At 42.9% G+C, this 16,576-nt stretch overlaps 1 protein-coding gene across 1 annotated transcript; it reads right to left on the bottom strand.

The window, feature by feature from the left end:
• Nucleotides 1-1,029: 1,029 nt before the first annotated feature.
• On the bottom strand, nucleotides 1,030-15,014 carry slc1a1 (solute carrier family 1 member 1). The gene is made up of 12 exons (XM_020643586.2): nucleotides 14,710-15,014; nucleotides 10,976-11,116; nucleotides 9,895-9,987; nucleotides 9,621-9,735; nucleotides 8,586-8,628; nucleotides 8,356-8,463; nucleotides 6,764-6,948; nucleotides 5,400-5,507; nucleotides 4,052-4,174; nucleotides 3,775-3,969; nucleotides 2,396-2,530; nucleotides 1,030-2,287 (listed from the first exon to the last, which is right to left on the bottom strand). Exons 1-12 carry the CDS (start codon nucleotides 14,807-14,809, stop codon nucleotides 2,047-2,049), a joined length of 1,587 nt encoding a protein of 528 aa, XP_020499242.1. The 5' UTR covers nucleotides 14,810-15,014; the 3' UTR covers nucleotides 1,030-2,046.
• Between the last annotated feature and the right edge of the window lie 1,562 nt (nucleotides 15,015-16,576).

Raw genomic sequence — 16,576 nt, 5'->3', positions numbered from 1 at the left:
ACCAGGAAAAATTATTTTACTTAAACAAAGAAACGGAAGACCGTTTTGTCAGGGCGGCCATGTTGTTGTGACATCACGCTCAGGGTGGGAGGCTTCAAAGTCGTTATGGTGTCTTATTGTTAATGTCCACGTTTATGCTGTGTAAAAGCGATTGCCTTCATTTTTTTCTACATTTCTTTTGGGGGCCTTTTTGCCTTCAATTGATAGGACAGTGGATAGAGCTGGAAATCAGGGAGAGAAAGTGGGGTATGACATGCAGGAAAGACGCCAAAGGGCCGCTCGCTTGGAGGACTATAGCCTCCGTACATGGGGGCACCATCTAACCTCTAGGCCATTTGCACCCCCGTCTTAATTTCAAAGCTCCCAGATTGCTAAAACGCTATACAGCCATTAGATACTGAAAATTTAGCCGTTGCTCCAGAAGTGGACCTCAGCTCATCTCTTGCATTGTGTAGAAACTACGTCGTCTCATGTCTCATTCAGCTGTAAGTAAACTCACAGTATAAACTCTGTCATCAGTGACGCGCTTTGAGTGTGGTCTAGAGCACACAAGAGGTAGAGAACGAGCAGGGAGACAGGGAGGCGTCTGATTGGTTCATCAGATTGGTACCTCGTGGCAGACATTGGTTGAAGTTTTTAGAGGCTTACAACTGATACAGATGACGTATTTTCTTTGTTCCTTTTTTCAGAGCACGAGTTATTAATTTCTGTCAGGACCTTAAGACAAGTTCAACCAACATCTTAAAAAAGTGGATCTGGAGAAAATTGCCAACCCTGCCCCTAATGCTTTCCACCCTGAGCATGACTGACATTATTGATTGTGGGACCATGCAGCAAAGGGGAAACCTGTTGATAAATATTCAAAAACACTGTTTATGAATGGTGAAAGAGTACAAACAGAAACAAACCTCAGGGATACTGACGTTCAAGATGTAGCCAGACTGAGACATGTTTTCATTTTATGTATGTGTGTAAATATCACAAAGTTCAAACTAAAATATATTCAGTGCCTGAATCACGACAGAAAGCAATTATTGATGTTTTATTTCAGGCCAACCGTGGACCAACCTCACCGGCACAAAGCGTCTACACCATAGTTGAGCCCTTAAGCTGACAACACAGTGAAAAAACAGAAGCCAAACGAGAAGAAAAATAAATGATAAAACTCAGTCTTTCCAGTGTAATTACATTTTTATATCTATTAAGTGATGATTGAAACACAGTTGTTCGAGGAGGTCACGCCCTCACTGCCTAAACACACACGCTGTTAATAATCATAAATGTCAAAATCAAACCAATGAATGTCGGTGATTCTGTTCTGAAAAATGTCTTCAGAGTTCACAGTGTTCAACGACTTCAGAAGCCTCGTTAACCGTTTCCCAGTCTCAGTGAAGTCTCCGTTAAAAAAACCTGCGTTCTGCAGCCAGCGGCGAGCATTTCTTTAACATATTGCTTCATGCATCTTCGTAAAAACGTTCTTTATATGTTTGGCACAGTGTAGACACACAGATAGATATACAAGCAGTGCATTATGGGACATAGACATTCGACACAGCCACACAGAGAAGATCATTTGAGAGAATAATAAAGGAGTAAATAAGTACTAAAGTGATGTTTCACATCAGGATTACAGTTTGAGTTTAATAGATATTTCTTCACACACACTCACACACGCACGCACACACCTCGTACACGCTACATAAACGTCCTCATGCACTCACATACAAACAGCTCTTCTTATGAGTGCGTCTTTGCAAGAAAAGCACAGCCTCACATAAAAGAAAACAGACTTTTCTTCATCTTGGCACATGTTGAGAGTAAGAAGGAAGCACTTTAATCTAGTCGTGGTTGTAAATGTCCGACATGAAGCGTGATCATCTTGGGTTAGCTTAATGGAGGCTGCTATTGCTGATGTCTGAGCTTGGATGGGAGCTGGTTTGGATGTTTTTTTTCCCTCTCACGTCATGGTGCTGATACATGAAGGAAGGGGGGTTTTACATCCGTAGCAGCGTGGCACTTTCTCTGCTCCTCTGAGCCGGTCAGAGGCTAAAACTGGGATGTTTCAGTGAATGAGATTGCATCTGTCTTGTCGACGGTGAAGCCGCCGTTTACATAGGATTTCTTCTCGCACTCCTCGTCGTCCAAAGTGGCTTCCAGAGCGAAGGGGTTGGCGACGTCCACGTCTGACGTCAGATCCATCCTCTCCAGTTCCCTCTTTGACAGTTTCTGGACAATTCCGGCTCCGTAAGCGTCGCCAAGAACGTTGATCATGGTACGGAAGCGGTCCCTGAAACACAACAATAAAACGTTTTACTTTTTTAAAAAAGTATTTATATTTGACATTTTTAATTGAAAAAACTCTTAAGATTGACAGAAAAGCCATAAGACAACTTACAGCAGCCAATCCACAGCGACGATCAGAGTGACATCACTTGCAGGTAATCCAACAGCTGTTAAGACTATCACCATGGTAACAAGACCAGCGTTGGGGACTCCTGCTGCTCCGATACTGGCAACTGTTGCTGTTATACTGAAACACAGAGACACAGAGACATCAATTTATAATCCGTTTTTTAAACCCAAACACATTAGTCCTGAAAGAATCAGTCTTAAAATGTCTTGGTTTTGTTCTCTTTGGCACCCCCTGTGGTGGAATGTAGTCATTACAGGTTTGTTTTGTCACCTTGACTAAGGGTGCACTTACACTAAGCAATCTGTACCGTGCCTAACCATGCTTCACTCCTTAAATCCAGTTTGTTAGTCCTAGTGTGAGCTCGGTACTCTTCCTTGGCCCTGGCACGCTTGGAAAAGGTTTGCTTCAGCACGGTACAGTTCATGCACGAGCACAGGCACGGGTACACAACGTGGACAGCCTTCATTCTGGAGAAATCCCAGAGTGTTTCTACTGTATCTGACTAACATGACTCAAAATAAGACACTTAGTCAGTAAAGTAGCTGTCATGTTCTCTGTGTTGTTCTCCGATGTACGGCTGCAGGCTCGACTGCGCATCCTTTTATTTTATTTTTTTACATTTTTAAGTCCGTCTTTCTTGTAAACTGAAGCACACTTCATGATCATGTAAAGCCATGCATGTGTTGTATTACGACCTGGTTAGCCCTGGAGCAGTGTGAGTGCAGGCCAGCGGGGGAATGAGGAGGGGGAACCATCGTGGCTCAGCACGGTACGGGACAGCCTAGAGTGAGTGCTCCCTAGAAGTTAATTGTGTCTCTTTCTTTGATTTGTGTTTGGTTTTAGAGGTCGTCTGCAGTTATCGATCCTCAGCGATGGTATCCATTAACTGTCAACTCACCAGAAAACTTAAAACATTAGTGTCTGTCATGGCACAGGTCAAGGTGTCGTAAGACTCTTTCCAAAGCTGTCTTGCGTGATTTCATGGACTTTGATTCCTTACCTGCCCACTCCCTGGTGTTGTTTGTTTTTCTTGTTAGATTCCTCGGCCTCATACTTGGATTAAAGATTGTTGGACTTTGATCTTAACTTACCGTCATGGGGCAAACTGGTGCTAGCATCATTACACAGTGTTCAATTATATCATTGTGTTATCTTTTTAAAGGTCAGACGCCTACATCATAAACCTAAATGTGACCTAAATGTGGACTGTTGACCTCATTCTTGATGTAATGTTTGTTTAATGTTTGTTGTTGTCATCAGTATTTCATGTTTCTATGTTTTCCAGTAAAGCAATGACTGGACTCAGAAATCTCAGCGTTGTGCTTTTTTTGTATCCTACATAGTTGTTCCTAACTCTGTACCTGATGGTGACGATCTGGCCCACATCCAGATCGTAGTCATTCAGCTGGGCGATAAAGATTGCGGCCACCGCCTCGTAGAGCGCTGTGCCGTCCATGTTGATGGTAGCACCCACCGGGAGGACGAAACGGGTGATCCTCTTGTCGATGCGGTTGTTCTCCTCGGCACATCTGAAGGTGACAGGCAGGGTGGCAGAGCTGGGGGACAACACAGGGATTGGTTTTAGGCCCTTATAGGTTTGCACACAAAATTGATGTTAAGAGTAGTGTTAGTGCTGACCTGGAGGAGATCATGAGCGCCGTCACCAGAGCCTGAGCCATCCCCAGCGTGAAGGTGAACGGATTCTTCCTCACGATGATGAAGTAGATGAGCGGCAGACAGATTGTGGCATGGATAGCAAGACTGAGAGACGAAAAACAGATTTTATTGAGAATTGTGTTCTTGCAAGGAATTGATAACTTGGTTTTAAAGGGAATATCTGTTGAACCTGCTTATATATTTCCACATGACAATGAGGCAGAGATGTGGACCCGAGTCACAGGACTTGGACTCGAGTCAGACTCCAGTCACCAATTTGATGACTTTGGACTCCAATTCCCCCTACAGGGGGAAATCCACTTCTACAGTGTTTTTGAACATATATTTGGGTAACCTGAGTGTCTACTGACCCAGAAAAATAAATACATCCAGTCCTTTGTTTGTGGTCTGCATAAGTCTTACAACACAGAGAAAAATGCTCCGTTTCAAATGTGTTCTCTTTGTGACATCACAGTGGGATTCTGCTAAAAAGGTCTTTACTTGAGACTTGACCCGGGACTTGCTGGTCTTTACTTGGTTCTTGACCCGGGACTTGCTGGTCTTTACTTGGTTCTTGACCCGGGACATACCGGTCTTTACTTTGGACCTAGTAGTTAGTTTGTTTGTGTAGTTGTGTAACTATTAGTTGTGTTTTAAATATCCAGTTTGGATCCAACACAATATTTATGTAACTCAAAATGCATCAAAAAAAAGATGAAACACAGACCTGCAAGTCTGATATTTTAAAAGGTAACGTTACTGTTTTTGTTAATCGAGTCTGATGGTTTGAAAAGAGCGATGAAACATCTGTTTCTGGTTTTAATTAAGCATCTAACACTTTAACAAAAAGGTTTTTCTCTGTAGCAATACTTTCATTAGAAACTTTTAAACAATTCCCATTTAATATCATTAAAGTTACCATTATATGTCCTATGAAAATAATACCACATAAAACTCTAAACTTCACCTGCTGTACTTTCCAGTCCTACTTCATAAAGTTTATCGGGTTAGAGATGATGCTGCATTCAGGACGTTACAACAAAGTGTGCTCATGTCATCACAGGGACACTCAGAACCTCAGACTCACCCCGTGACCTGCGTGAATGGGATTTACTGTACGCTCTTTATTGGTGTTGCTCAGATTTAGAGGCATGAGCCCGACTTTCATTACTGCATCTGCAGGTTGAGCAGTTTTAAATGTCCTTGGCCCTTATCAGCGCCCACACAGAGCTCAGATTTTTACTGTATCACTGGAGGGAGGACCGGCCCAAATGTCACCCATAAATCCCAGAGTGTGGAGCAGGCGGATCGGAGTAATGGGGCAGCTTACCCACTCAGCACCGTCACCATATAAAGACCCATCTTCTTGAAGATCTCCCAGTCCTCCACCTCGATGATCTTTGCAGCAATTAGGAACAAGATCCCCACCGGCATGTAGCTGGAAAACACATTCAGTAAGAGTCATTTTAGTCGTAAGACCTGAGATCCAAGCAATATTTAAAGAATGCACGATTATGCAAAAAAAAAAAAAAGAAATTTAATTTTGTTTAGTCAAATTAGAACTATAACTGATTTTCTTTGTCTATATAAAAAAGGTTCTTTAAGTGTTTTAAAGGAGCAATATGTAACTCTGACACCTAGTGTTTAAAATGGATACTGCAGTCTAAATTCAAACAAGCAGAGAGAGTCTCCCCCCGCCCCCTCCTCTCTAGAGTTGATGATCACGCAGGTCACCATGTGGTGGATACTGAAGCTTCAGTGTTTATCCAGCTCTGCATCGGTCTGTAAACCTTTCTGTGTTCTAACCTCTCTCCATTTTTCAAAAGCATCTCCAATATTGATCCTAGTTTGAGCACGTTTCTGCTCGTGGAGCTTATTAGAAACATGCAGAGGCTTTTTAGGTCGGGTACAATCACTTCTATCTGAACCACTTCTCTTGCCCTCTTCCATCACTGCAACACCTGTTGACCTGATAACTGCTCTCATATCTGGCAAACCGAGGGACGTCCAAAGTGGCCGTGTGGGGGTGTCTTAAAACCGCCTACCTTCTCTGGTCCAAACAAATCCAGAGCATTCAGGACCAGAATCTAAAGTTAGAAGGAGGACATACTGGCTGCTGCATTGTTGTCAGAGAAGCCAGCACTTTAACATGTTTCCTTAATGTCTCACTCACTACACATCTTATTGACTGATCCTTATACCATAGACTGTTTAAAACATGGACATAGTCTTAGTGATGTTGCCCATTTGTTTTCAAAGGACACTTTTAATGCCCAAAGATGGCTGTGGCCATATTGGAAATGCTGTCCGAAACTCACTTTAGATCAATCTAGGAGCAGGCAGGTATGGAGCTGAGGCGGGCCTTAAACCTCCTGATGGACAGCTCCAATGTGTCAACCTGTCAGTCAACTCAGCCATGCTCCTAATTATTCAAAACTCTGCAAGCTTAAATAATAAAAAGGATGCTATCTAAATTCATTCCAGTTTTTCCAACAAAGAAACAAGCTTTTGTACTAGGCTGTAAATTGACATGAAAGAAACCAGACTGGCTCTAAAATAGTGGGTACAGAATTAGTTTAGGTCCAAGTTCAGGACCATGTTTGCCCTGAAGTAGTTTAAAATGTTTAAAATACACGACCACTAATCCCCCATGTAGCTTTTGATTATTGTCCATTTGAAAGCCAATATACATACCACATGATGATCTGGACCAACTTCATGGTTGCTTCATTCAGGGCGTCGAAGAACTCCAGGAGGATCCGTCCTTTTTCACCCATTTTTCCGATGACGAGGCCAAAAGCAACACAGAACACGATAAGCCCTAACACGTTGATTCCATCCGAATACGACCCAACGATTTTATATTCCTTGGTTATATTCTGCCGACAGAAGAAACAAGGAATCGATTCATTCAGGGAACCAGCACCAGGCCAGGAAGCCGCTCTCACAACCACATTATCTGCATCTAAGGACTCATTGATGAGCTTTTTACAGGATGACAGACCGCTGACCCGTGGCCACTTATGGCTCATTATTCGGTCTTCTGAAGCATTTAGATGGGATGGAGGTTTCCAGGTGTAGAAACATGAAACGTAAAGTGAGGCATGTGGATAAAATAAGGGAATCTTTGTTTTCATGTGAAGTGAAAAACCCCAACAGTTCATGCATGTTCCCAACAGAAGAACACAGTTGCAAATATCAATCCTCACTCCTAACCCATCCAAAAAGGCCGCTGGGTAAGCCACCCGAAGCCAGAAATATGAAGACGAAGTTACTCCTCAACCCTCAATTTTTATGTTAGAAACAACACGTGTAATGTAAAGTTAGACTTTTTAAATAAGTATAAAAAGTATGTTTTGTACTGAACATGACACACGGCAATACCCCAAACTCATCTATTGGAGGGCACTAATTTTAGACCTTTCATATTTACATTGATGAAAGTTAAAAGATTAACCTTCTTAAAAGAAATCAGACGCTAACCTTTAATTTCGAACAAGAATAAAAGCTCCGTCTACTGAAAAAAGGTCAATTTGGGGGTTTTAAAGGTCACATATTCTCCTCCTCTTCAACCAGTTTAAATAAGTCTCAGAGCTTCTCAAAACATGTGTGTGAAGTATTCTTATTCTAAATCCACTCTGATCCTGTATTTGATCATGTCTATAAACCCCTCTATTTCAGCCCTCCTCAGAACAGGCTGTTTCTGTGTCTGTACCTTTAAATATGTAAATGAGCTGTGTCTGACCATGCCCCCTCTCTTGAAGGGCTTGGGTGTCTCAGGCTTTCTCCCTCCATGTCCTATTGTTTACGGTGAGAAGGCAGACTCAGAGGGCAGAACAAACACCTAGCTGTGGGAGTGTCACCCACCTGGGGGAGGGGCTACTGCCCTTTGTGATGTCATGAAAACCTCCAAACAGCCTGTTTGAGCACACATTTTCTGAAAAGTGCAGAAGGCAAAGACGGAGAGGATGGACTTTTCTCATCATTGGGGGGTTTGTAGACAGACTAAGGACACATATTAGTGTTAGAGAAACATGGTGAAGTGTATTTTACAGAATATGTGACCTTATACTAACCCTTGCACATGACGGCCATTCCTGATTTCTGACCTGATTTCGGCTTTGCATCCAAACAATAAGTTAGAGGATAGTATCTGGATTCATGCTAGAGGGGTATCTAGATCATCACATTTCATCAGGCTGCCCATATTTTGCAAACTGTGAGTTTGAATCTGTTGCTTTAAGGTGCTGACTGCTCTGAATGAAGACTGAAACGTGTTTACCGACCTCTACGACTGAGACGAGGGTGGTCGTGAGCGGAGGAATGGTGGTGGTTGTAGCGTTGATGTTGGACGAAGTTCTCGGAGGCTCCAGCTCTTTGCGCTTGGTCTTGTACTGAAGTGGAATTAATCACACAGAGTTAAATTCACACGCATACTAAATAATCACCACCTCCTGATGGATGTTTGAATATCACTTAAATCAGAAATAAATAACGGATTTGAAAAGACTCTTACCTGCTGGAAACAAGCCTGCACCAGATTTTCTGGAAACATGTTTCTGTTGGAGGAAAAAGACAAGGCAGGGGATGAACGGAAGACAAATATATTTATACAGGTTGCTTGATGGATCTTGCTCTGTGCATGTAGAAAGATGCCTTCCAGAAATCGAATCCAAGATTTTTCAGAGCAAATTCATTTAAAGCACATGCTTGATTTGTTATAATCGAGGCTATTGTCTTTATTTAAGGCATGAAATACAGGATCAGACTCCACAATATGCTACCGACAAAGAAGTTCAGTTCACATCCATTACAGACCAGTTTGTGGCGTTTTATTTACTGATTGAACCGGCTAGAAAAGGACTCGTTTGTTTAACTCGAGAACTAAGGCTGTTGCGGTGCCTGTGGCGAAGTGGTTAGTGTGCGGAGACTGTGGTCCTCCAGGCAGATGGCCCGGGTTCAGGTCTGGCTTGAGAGTCGTTGTTCCCCACTATCTCTCTCCCTGATTTCTGAATCTATTTGTTTGAATTGAGTTATTTTGAAGAAGTTTTAATTAGGCTTTTATTTTTAATGTTAGTACTATCTTAATCTAAGGGTATTTTCCTTCCTGTTTGAATTCAACCATGCTTTTATTTTGAAATACAGTAAGACCCTTCTGGCAGATGGAAGGTTAGGACATGAAGTTAAGCAGAGAAACAAGAAGTGGTTAGGGATCCCAAACTGAGGTCAAACATCTCAAAGGAACGGTAACAAAGGTCAGTGTGTGATGTCATAGGTCAATGTGTGATGTCATAAAGTGGATATTACTTTGGACTCGTCAGCTGAGCTGTCTGAGAGTTTGTTAAAGAGAAAAGACACATGCAGCAGTGTCCTTCTTTAACATCACTGAGACTACAGGGAGACACTGAGGACGACTATCTACAAAATGTAATGCTCTTATTGTAGATTGCGATTAACGTGTTAACCTGTTTGCTCAGAAAGAAACATGGCCTATAAATCCTGCTCCCATCAAAGAGATGTGGTTCCTATGACTATGTGAGTCTGAGTTCACCTGACGAGGTCCAGGAGTGTGTCGACGGTTGTGACGTTGGGCGTCGTCCCCGCTCTGTCGATGTGATCGGCCGTTTGAGAGACGCCTGGTTTGATGGTCATCACCAAAATAATACCTGCAGAGAGGACAACACCCCTCAGTACAACACGTTACTATAACACCATCTGAAGGTCTGAACTGTAGAGGAACTGGAAGAAACTGTTGGGTTCTGTTCAGTAATTCTTAGAACTGGAGAAGTGAAGTGAGGGGAGGACGAGTGACAGAATCAACTCACCAAGAATAACGGCTATGATGGTTGTTGAGAAGTAATAAATTACAGCGCGCAGGCCAATTTTTCCTGACACCTCGGAGTCCAGAGCTGCAACACCTGTGTGGACAGAAACCAAATATACCCTATGTAAATATATCAGAGCGTTAAGAGAGTGAAGTCAAACTCCCTCTGGGTTTGTTGTTCTCAGCTCTGTGTTCACACTGACAGGAAGCTGCTTCCTTCAGCTTGTTTATGTTTCACATAGAGGCTAAAACATGTTTCATACGTTGTTCTTTTTCTGAGTGAACCCGTCCTTCTGCAACAGTTGGTGGGGGAAGAAAGAAGAAGAAAATACTTTCTATGGAGTAAAAAAGGTAAATGAACTTGAGCTTGTATTGTTCTTTTGTCATCTTCTGACTACTCAAAGCTCTTTTACACCTCAGGTCACACCTACACATTCACACACTGATGGTAGAGGCTGCTGTGTAAAGAGACCATTTTCAGATGGCATTCGTCTGCCGCTGTTGTTGTCCCTGCTGTTGAAACAGGACGGGGAGGGGGACTGTGGAGACAAGAGTTTTTTAAAGGCTGCTAAAGTCTGTCAATCCATCCTTCCATTTTTCTTCTACATATGGGGGGCCGGGTCACCTCGACAGCAGCCAAACATCTCTCTCCAGCAACGTTTTCCAGGCATTCCCAGGGAAGGGACGTACAATCCCTTCAGCAGACCTTGGACTTCACCAGCGTCTCCTCTCAGTTGGCGTGCCCTGGGCATATCTCCAGAGGACATGCCCAAGAGGTATCTAAATCAAATGCATGAATCGCTTTAACTGGCAATTCCTCCGGGAATCGCCATCTTAAAGTGGTGGAGGGGTTTTTGGGTAGCTGTGAATGTGGGAGCTGCATTGTGGAGCCCCTTGGGTCTCCCGAGGCAAATTGGTCCTAGGGGATACGGGTTCCATAACCTCATGAAGCCCATATATGATGTGTAGGGCTAACCACTTGATCCAGACCAAGCAAGACATCTCACAGACCTGTTTGGGCGACCTCTGAGACTAAATGTGTTGAGAAAAGGAGGAGAACAATATGTGACCTGTAAAGTTACCTGTTATCATGCTGGAAATGATGAGCGGGAGGATGACGAGCTTCAGCATTCTCATCAGGATCTCTCCTGGGAAACCAAAGTACTGTTTGTGGAGGTTTGAGAGGGACGCATACTCTCTGACCACGACGCCCAAACTGATCCCTGAAACATCAAGAAAGAGAAAACAGAGAGTTACACAGGCAACAATGATTGCTGCACATTTAAACGTCTGATGTCGATGCCCCTTCACTATTAAAAATATTCAAACAGGTTTTATGGCACTTAAAGGAATGAAACATTTCCTCTGCAGAACAGTCAAACTATTGCCGAGTTCAGTGAAATTTCATCTGAAGAGAATTAACGAAGCGCAACACACACTGGTCCATATCTCACAGCTATAAACCACTGTATGTATTCCACTCAATGATTTAATGGAGTCCACACTGTCATCTCACGCATATCACGCATACACAGACCTCCATTAAGATGCTTGTAAAAATCTGTGATGACACAGCAAACTCAGGTGGAATCAGCGTGTAGATTAAAGGTCCAAACTAACATCCCGCTGCAGGTATATAAAGCCTGCTATGCCTGATGTCCCTGTGTGTGACCCTGTATGTGTTCTCCTTCAGTTTACAGCTGCTGCTATAAAATAAAGACTCCCTCCTTGATTTTACAGCAGCAGCAGACGGTAAACTGCTTCCTCTCAGCCCACTGACGATGTTTTGAAACTCAACCTTGAACTGAGTTGAATTAAAAAAACAGTGACGGTGAGCCGGAAGAAATGTGGACCTCAGGGGAAACTGTCGCTGTTGTTCCTGTGACTAACTCAAGAGAGAGAGAGAGAGAGAGAGAGAGAGAGAGAGAGAGAGAGAGAGAGAGAGAGAGAGAGAGAGAGAGAGAGAGAGCAACCAGGGACAACAGGCTTTATGGCCCTTGTAAAAATATTTATATATTTTCCTGCAGGTGAAGAGAAGAGGTTAAACAGCAGACTCAACGTCTTAAATCTCCAGATGAAAGTGAATTTGTTCCCTCCTCCCTAGCACCTTAACCCTCAAGCCCAAACTAACATAGAAACAACTGATTTTACTTCAATTGTATGAACTGCAAACAATCCAATTAGCTAAAACCTTTGCACAGCTTGTTCTCCAGCCTGAGGTCCTGCATGTGCACACTGGTGCTATTTCATTTCTGCTTTTACTTAAATGTTCTCTGATTGATCATGTGTCTTTATGGTAGGACATCAACCAACCAAGCACCGATTATTCTTATTACTAGAAGACCTATGATTGGAGGATGAAAATGGTCAAAATAGGTAACGGGTGCAACATAAGACGTTAATTTTGGTAGGAAAAGAAAAAGACTTTAAATAAAAAGCAAGGCTAAGGTTGTGGTTCTTTTTGATCCAGTAGATGTCGCCCTTGAGCACCAGACAAAAACCAAAACAAACGTCCTGTTTGGCCACACCTCCTCCGTACTGAAGCCTCCGCTCTCCTTCAGAGACGCACCTCCAACCCCTCTCCCCTTGCATTTGCACGAAGGAGTCAAGCACAAGCGGTGGACAAAATTGTCCTTTGCTCGAGCTGCAATCACCTGTGTCCTGCATTGTTGTGTTAGCATGCTAATGTTAGCGCTCTTTAGTTAGCTCATAGCTTCACATTGTATATAAACTGACACAGAATGAGCATGATCTAAAAACTCTTACTAACATCCAAATAATCAGTGAGTATGTTCTTCTTCTTCTCTCTAGTTCTTAACTAAAACAGCTTTCATACACAAGGGGAGGAGCCGGCCGTCCCGTCCATGTAAACACAGCTTTGACAACAACACAGCCAGCGAGACTCGAGCTTCTCACTCATTGTAGACAGTCATGACTTAGAGACACATTTACACAGGATAGACTGGATTTATGATTTATTTATGTGTCACATATCGCACATTCTTCCTTTAAGGATGTATTTACTATCTGGTTGTGATAAACTGCTAATAGTTCTGCTGTTTGCAAATATGTGAACGTGAAATCATAATAAACATTAATCAGATTTATTCTTAAATACTCAGTTAAAAAACATTTTTATTACTGCTTGGAAAAGAAACTAAGACTGTTAAAAATCACAAACATTCGGAAATTCGGAATGAAATGACCCGTCTCATAACAGACCTCTGTGAGGAACTTTCATATTATGTGGATTTGGCGCCCCCTGTGGACAAAGCAGCATCTCTAGTCTCTTTGCTGAACTTGTCTTGTACACATAGAAGCAGTATGAAGCAGTGTTCTGCATTCTGTGTTCAACAGTAGTATGTAGTATGACTGCCAGTCCTTGTGGTAATTTGGCAGTATGCCCGGCTAAGCTGGTTTACTGTCATGGAATGAGGAAGTAAACAACAGTCACCTTTGGTTGATTCATCCCCAAGAGGAGCGCCCATTCATCTGTTTGTGGTGAGTCAGTTTAACTATAAAAGTTACACAGAGGCTTCAATCCTGCTGATACCTGATACTGTAAATACAGCGCGGCCTACAAATTTGAAAATGGAAATCAAAACACTTCCCATGCTGAAAATCCAGTTCTAGATATTACATATCACTTTGTCAACAAGGGGCGCCAAATCCACACAACCAATTTTCTTGCAGGAGCTTTAAAGTGTTCCTTTAAAGGAGCAGTATGTAACTCTGACACCTAGTGTTTGAAATGGGTACCGCAGTCTAAATTCTAAACATTGTAGAGAGCTATCTCCCCCCCGCCCCCTCCTCTCTAGAGTCAATGCTCACGCAGGTCACCATGTGGTGGACACCGAAGTGTTCAGTGTTTATCCAGCTCTGCATCGGTCTGTAAACCTTTCTGTGTTCTAACCTCTCTCCATTTTTCAAAAGCATCTCCAATATTGATCCTAGTTTGAGCACGTTTCTGCTCGTGGCTTTTTAGGTCGGGTACAATCACTTCTATCTGAACCACTTCTCGTTCCATCTCTGCAACACCTGTTGGTTTGACCTGATAACTGCTCTCATACCTGGCAAACCGGGGGGCGTCCAAAACAACCGTGTCGGGGTGCCTTACATGTTTCCTTAATGTCTGATCATATAGTAAGCTCACTTTATCATTTCACTCACTACACATCTTACTGGTTGGAACTTTAATGTCTGTCTAAATATGTTTTGTAATGCAGCACACAACTGATTTCAGCTGGATTCATAAAAAAGACATGTTGATTTAAAGTTGTACGATGTCATGACACAGTCACAGCTATGGTGCAGGTAATGGTGTTCCTGATAAACTAAACTAAAACTACATCGCAATAAGATTTGAACCCTTTTGAAGCCGTCCTGTTTTTAACACCTGCTGCTAGTACTTTACATCCTCATCACAGAGCAGCATCAGCTGTCCCCTCAGTCTGGTCACGTTTGACTGAGACACATCCAGACACACAGGGGGAGAGGACAGCTAGGCTTTACACTCTGCACACAGCCTGCAGTATTTTTATGTTCATGTCATATAATCATGGATCAAACAGATGATTTCTTTAACACACATTTTGCTGTTGCAGTTCAGTCCTGCAGAGGGATGCAGATGCAGGAGAGGATGATTTATTCAGCAGTGACAGCAGCTGAGAGCAGAGCTGAATGGTGATACATAAAAGGAAGGGTGCACACATAAACAGCAGTGAAGATGATTAAAAAAAAAAAAAGGTTAAATCAAAGATGAGAACGTCTCATTCTCTCAGCACACAGGAGCAGGCGTTCAGCGGCGTCCACATACCGAGCAGCACAGAGATAATCGTGGCAATCAGAAGCCAGTTCCTCCTCAGCAAGCCTTTGAAATTCATGCCTCGTCGCTCTTTGTTCCCCATCATGTCCATGTAATTCTCTTTCTCCCTAAAAAAAGGGGAGAAATGACAACAAGGGCCCCCGTAGAGACACAAAGGAGTCCTGCAGCGGTCAGAGTGTCAGGAGCAGACGACGCAGAGAAGGAGGATGGAGGAGCCGCGGTGCTTCAGAGAGAAGAGGATGCAGCCGTCAGATGCTGCTGAAGGCAGGCAGAGTGTGAGGGAGGAAGAGAGAGAGTGTGTCTGTGTGTGTGCAGGGGACTGAGGGAGGGAGGGAGGGAGGGAGGCAGTCTCCTTCTCCCTCCTCCTCCACCCTTCCCCCACAACAAGGTGTCACTGACATTTCCTCATTTTTTAACACTGACTGCAGCCTGTGTGGTCGGCAGGTGCAGGAATTAGAGCAAAAGTAAAGGATGAATCCAACATGTTTTTAATGTTGTAGCTCAACAGCAATGTGTTTCAAAATCAGCACCCAATGTTTCCAGCCTTTCCATCCAGTATTGATCAACTACCTTCACACTTTGCTGAGTCATGCATATTTGTAATGTAACATTTGTAATCAATTTTATTGCAAGTAAGCAAACCAAACCAATATGTAAGAAATTTACTAAAATAAAATCATAAAATGACCTAACTATATCACCAGACATTAAGGAAGCATGCTATGTTGAAGTGCAGACAGTCTGTGGTCTGTGAATTCTCCTGATTATATCCTGCTGTGTTCTCACATCAGCTCCCTCAGACTTTCTGCAGAATCAATACGAGGAGGCTGGAGGAGAAACTCTGGATAAGGTCAGAGAGAAACATTCAGCTGTTTGTGTTCACACATGCAGCTCCCCCGAAAGATTCAGGAGTTTTTTGCATGTGTAAAAGCACTAATTGGTTTTCTTTTCTTCTGTTGTCTCAGGAGACATTTTTAGAGGACATTTATGAGACTACACTCAGCCTCCTGTGGGGCGACAAAGCCTTTACACATATTTCATTTGTGTTTCCCTACTCCTGGAGCCACATTTATCGTGGAGTTTTACGTGCGCATTTTAAGAAATAAAATAGAACAAATATTACACCTGTTGGACTACTTAAAAAGCCTGTTTTCAGACCTTTTACTCACATTGAAAAGTGCTTTATAAATATATGCATTATTATGATTATTGTTTGAAAATAAAAAAAGGTGTTGCTGTGGACTCTCAGAGATGAGAGAGGGAAACATTTTGATATTTGTAGAACATTCTGCAATGCTTATAAGACTGCTTGTTTTTGTAAAAAACATGAAAAGGTGTCCTTATGATCCCTCTTTTGTGCAGTGGTTAGCGCTGTTGCCTCACAGCGAGGAGGTTCGATTCCTGTCTGACAGGACTCTGTGTGGAGTTTGCATGTTCTCTCTGTACATGTGTGGGTTCTCTCTGGGTACTCCGTCTTCCTCTCACAGTCCAAAGACATGCTGGTTATGTTAACTGGTGACTCTAAATTGCCCGTAGGTGTGAATGTGAGTGTGGCTGGTTGTCTGTCTCTATATGTCAGCGCTGTGATTGGCTGGTGAACAGTCCAGGGTGTAACCCCGCCTCTTGCCCAATGACAGCTGGGATCGGCTCCAGCCCCCCACGACCCTGAACATGAAAAGTGTTAAAGATAATGGATGGATGATCCCTCAGCTCATTTTTTAAAACAAAATTATTTGTTGAATATTAAACATTGAGTCTGCAGCCTCTCTGTCTCTAACATGTTTACATTTCTATGAAATGACAGAAATGAGGTTCCCTGAAGCAGGGCCAAATTAACACACCAACGTTCCCCTGGGCT

This window comes from Labrus bergylta, chromosome 22 (genome assembly GCF_963930695.1).
Source record: "Labrus bergylta chromosome 22, fLabBer1.1, whole genome shotgun sequence".
Classification (NCBI taxonomy): domain Eukaryota; kingdom Metazoa; phylum Chordata; class Actinopteri; order Labriformes; family Labridae; genus Labrus; species Labrus bergylta.
This window is presented reverse-complemented; position numbering and strand designations above follow the sequence as displayed.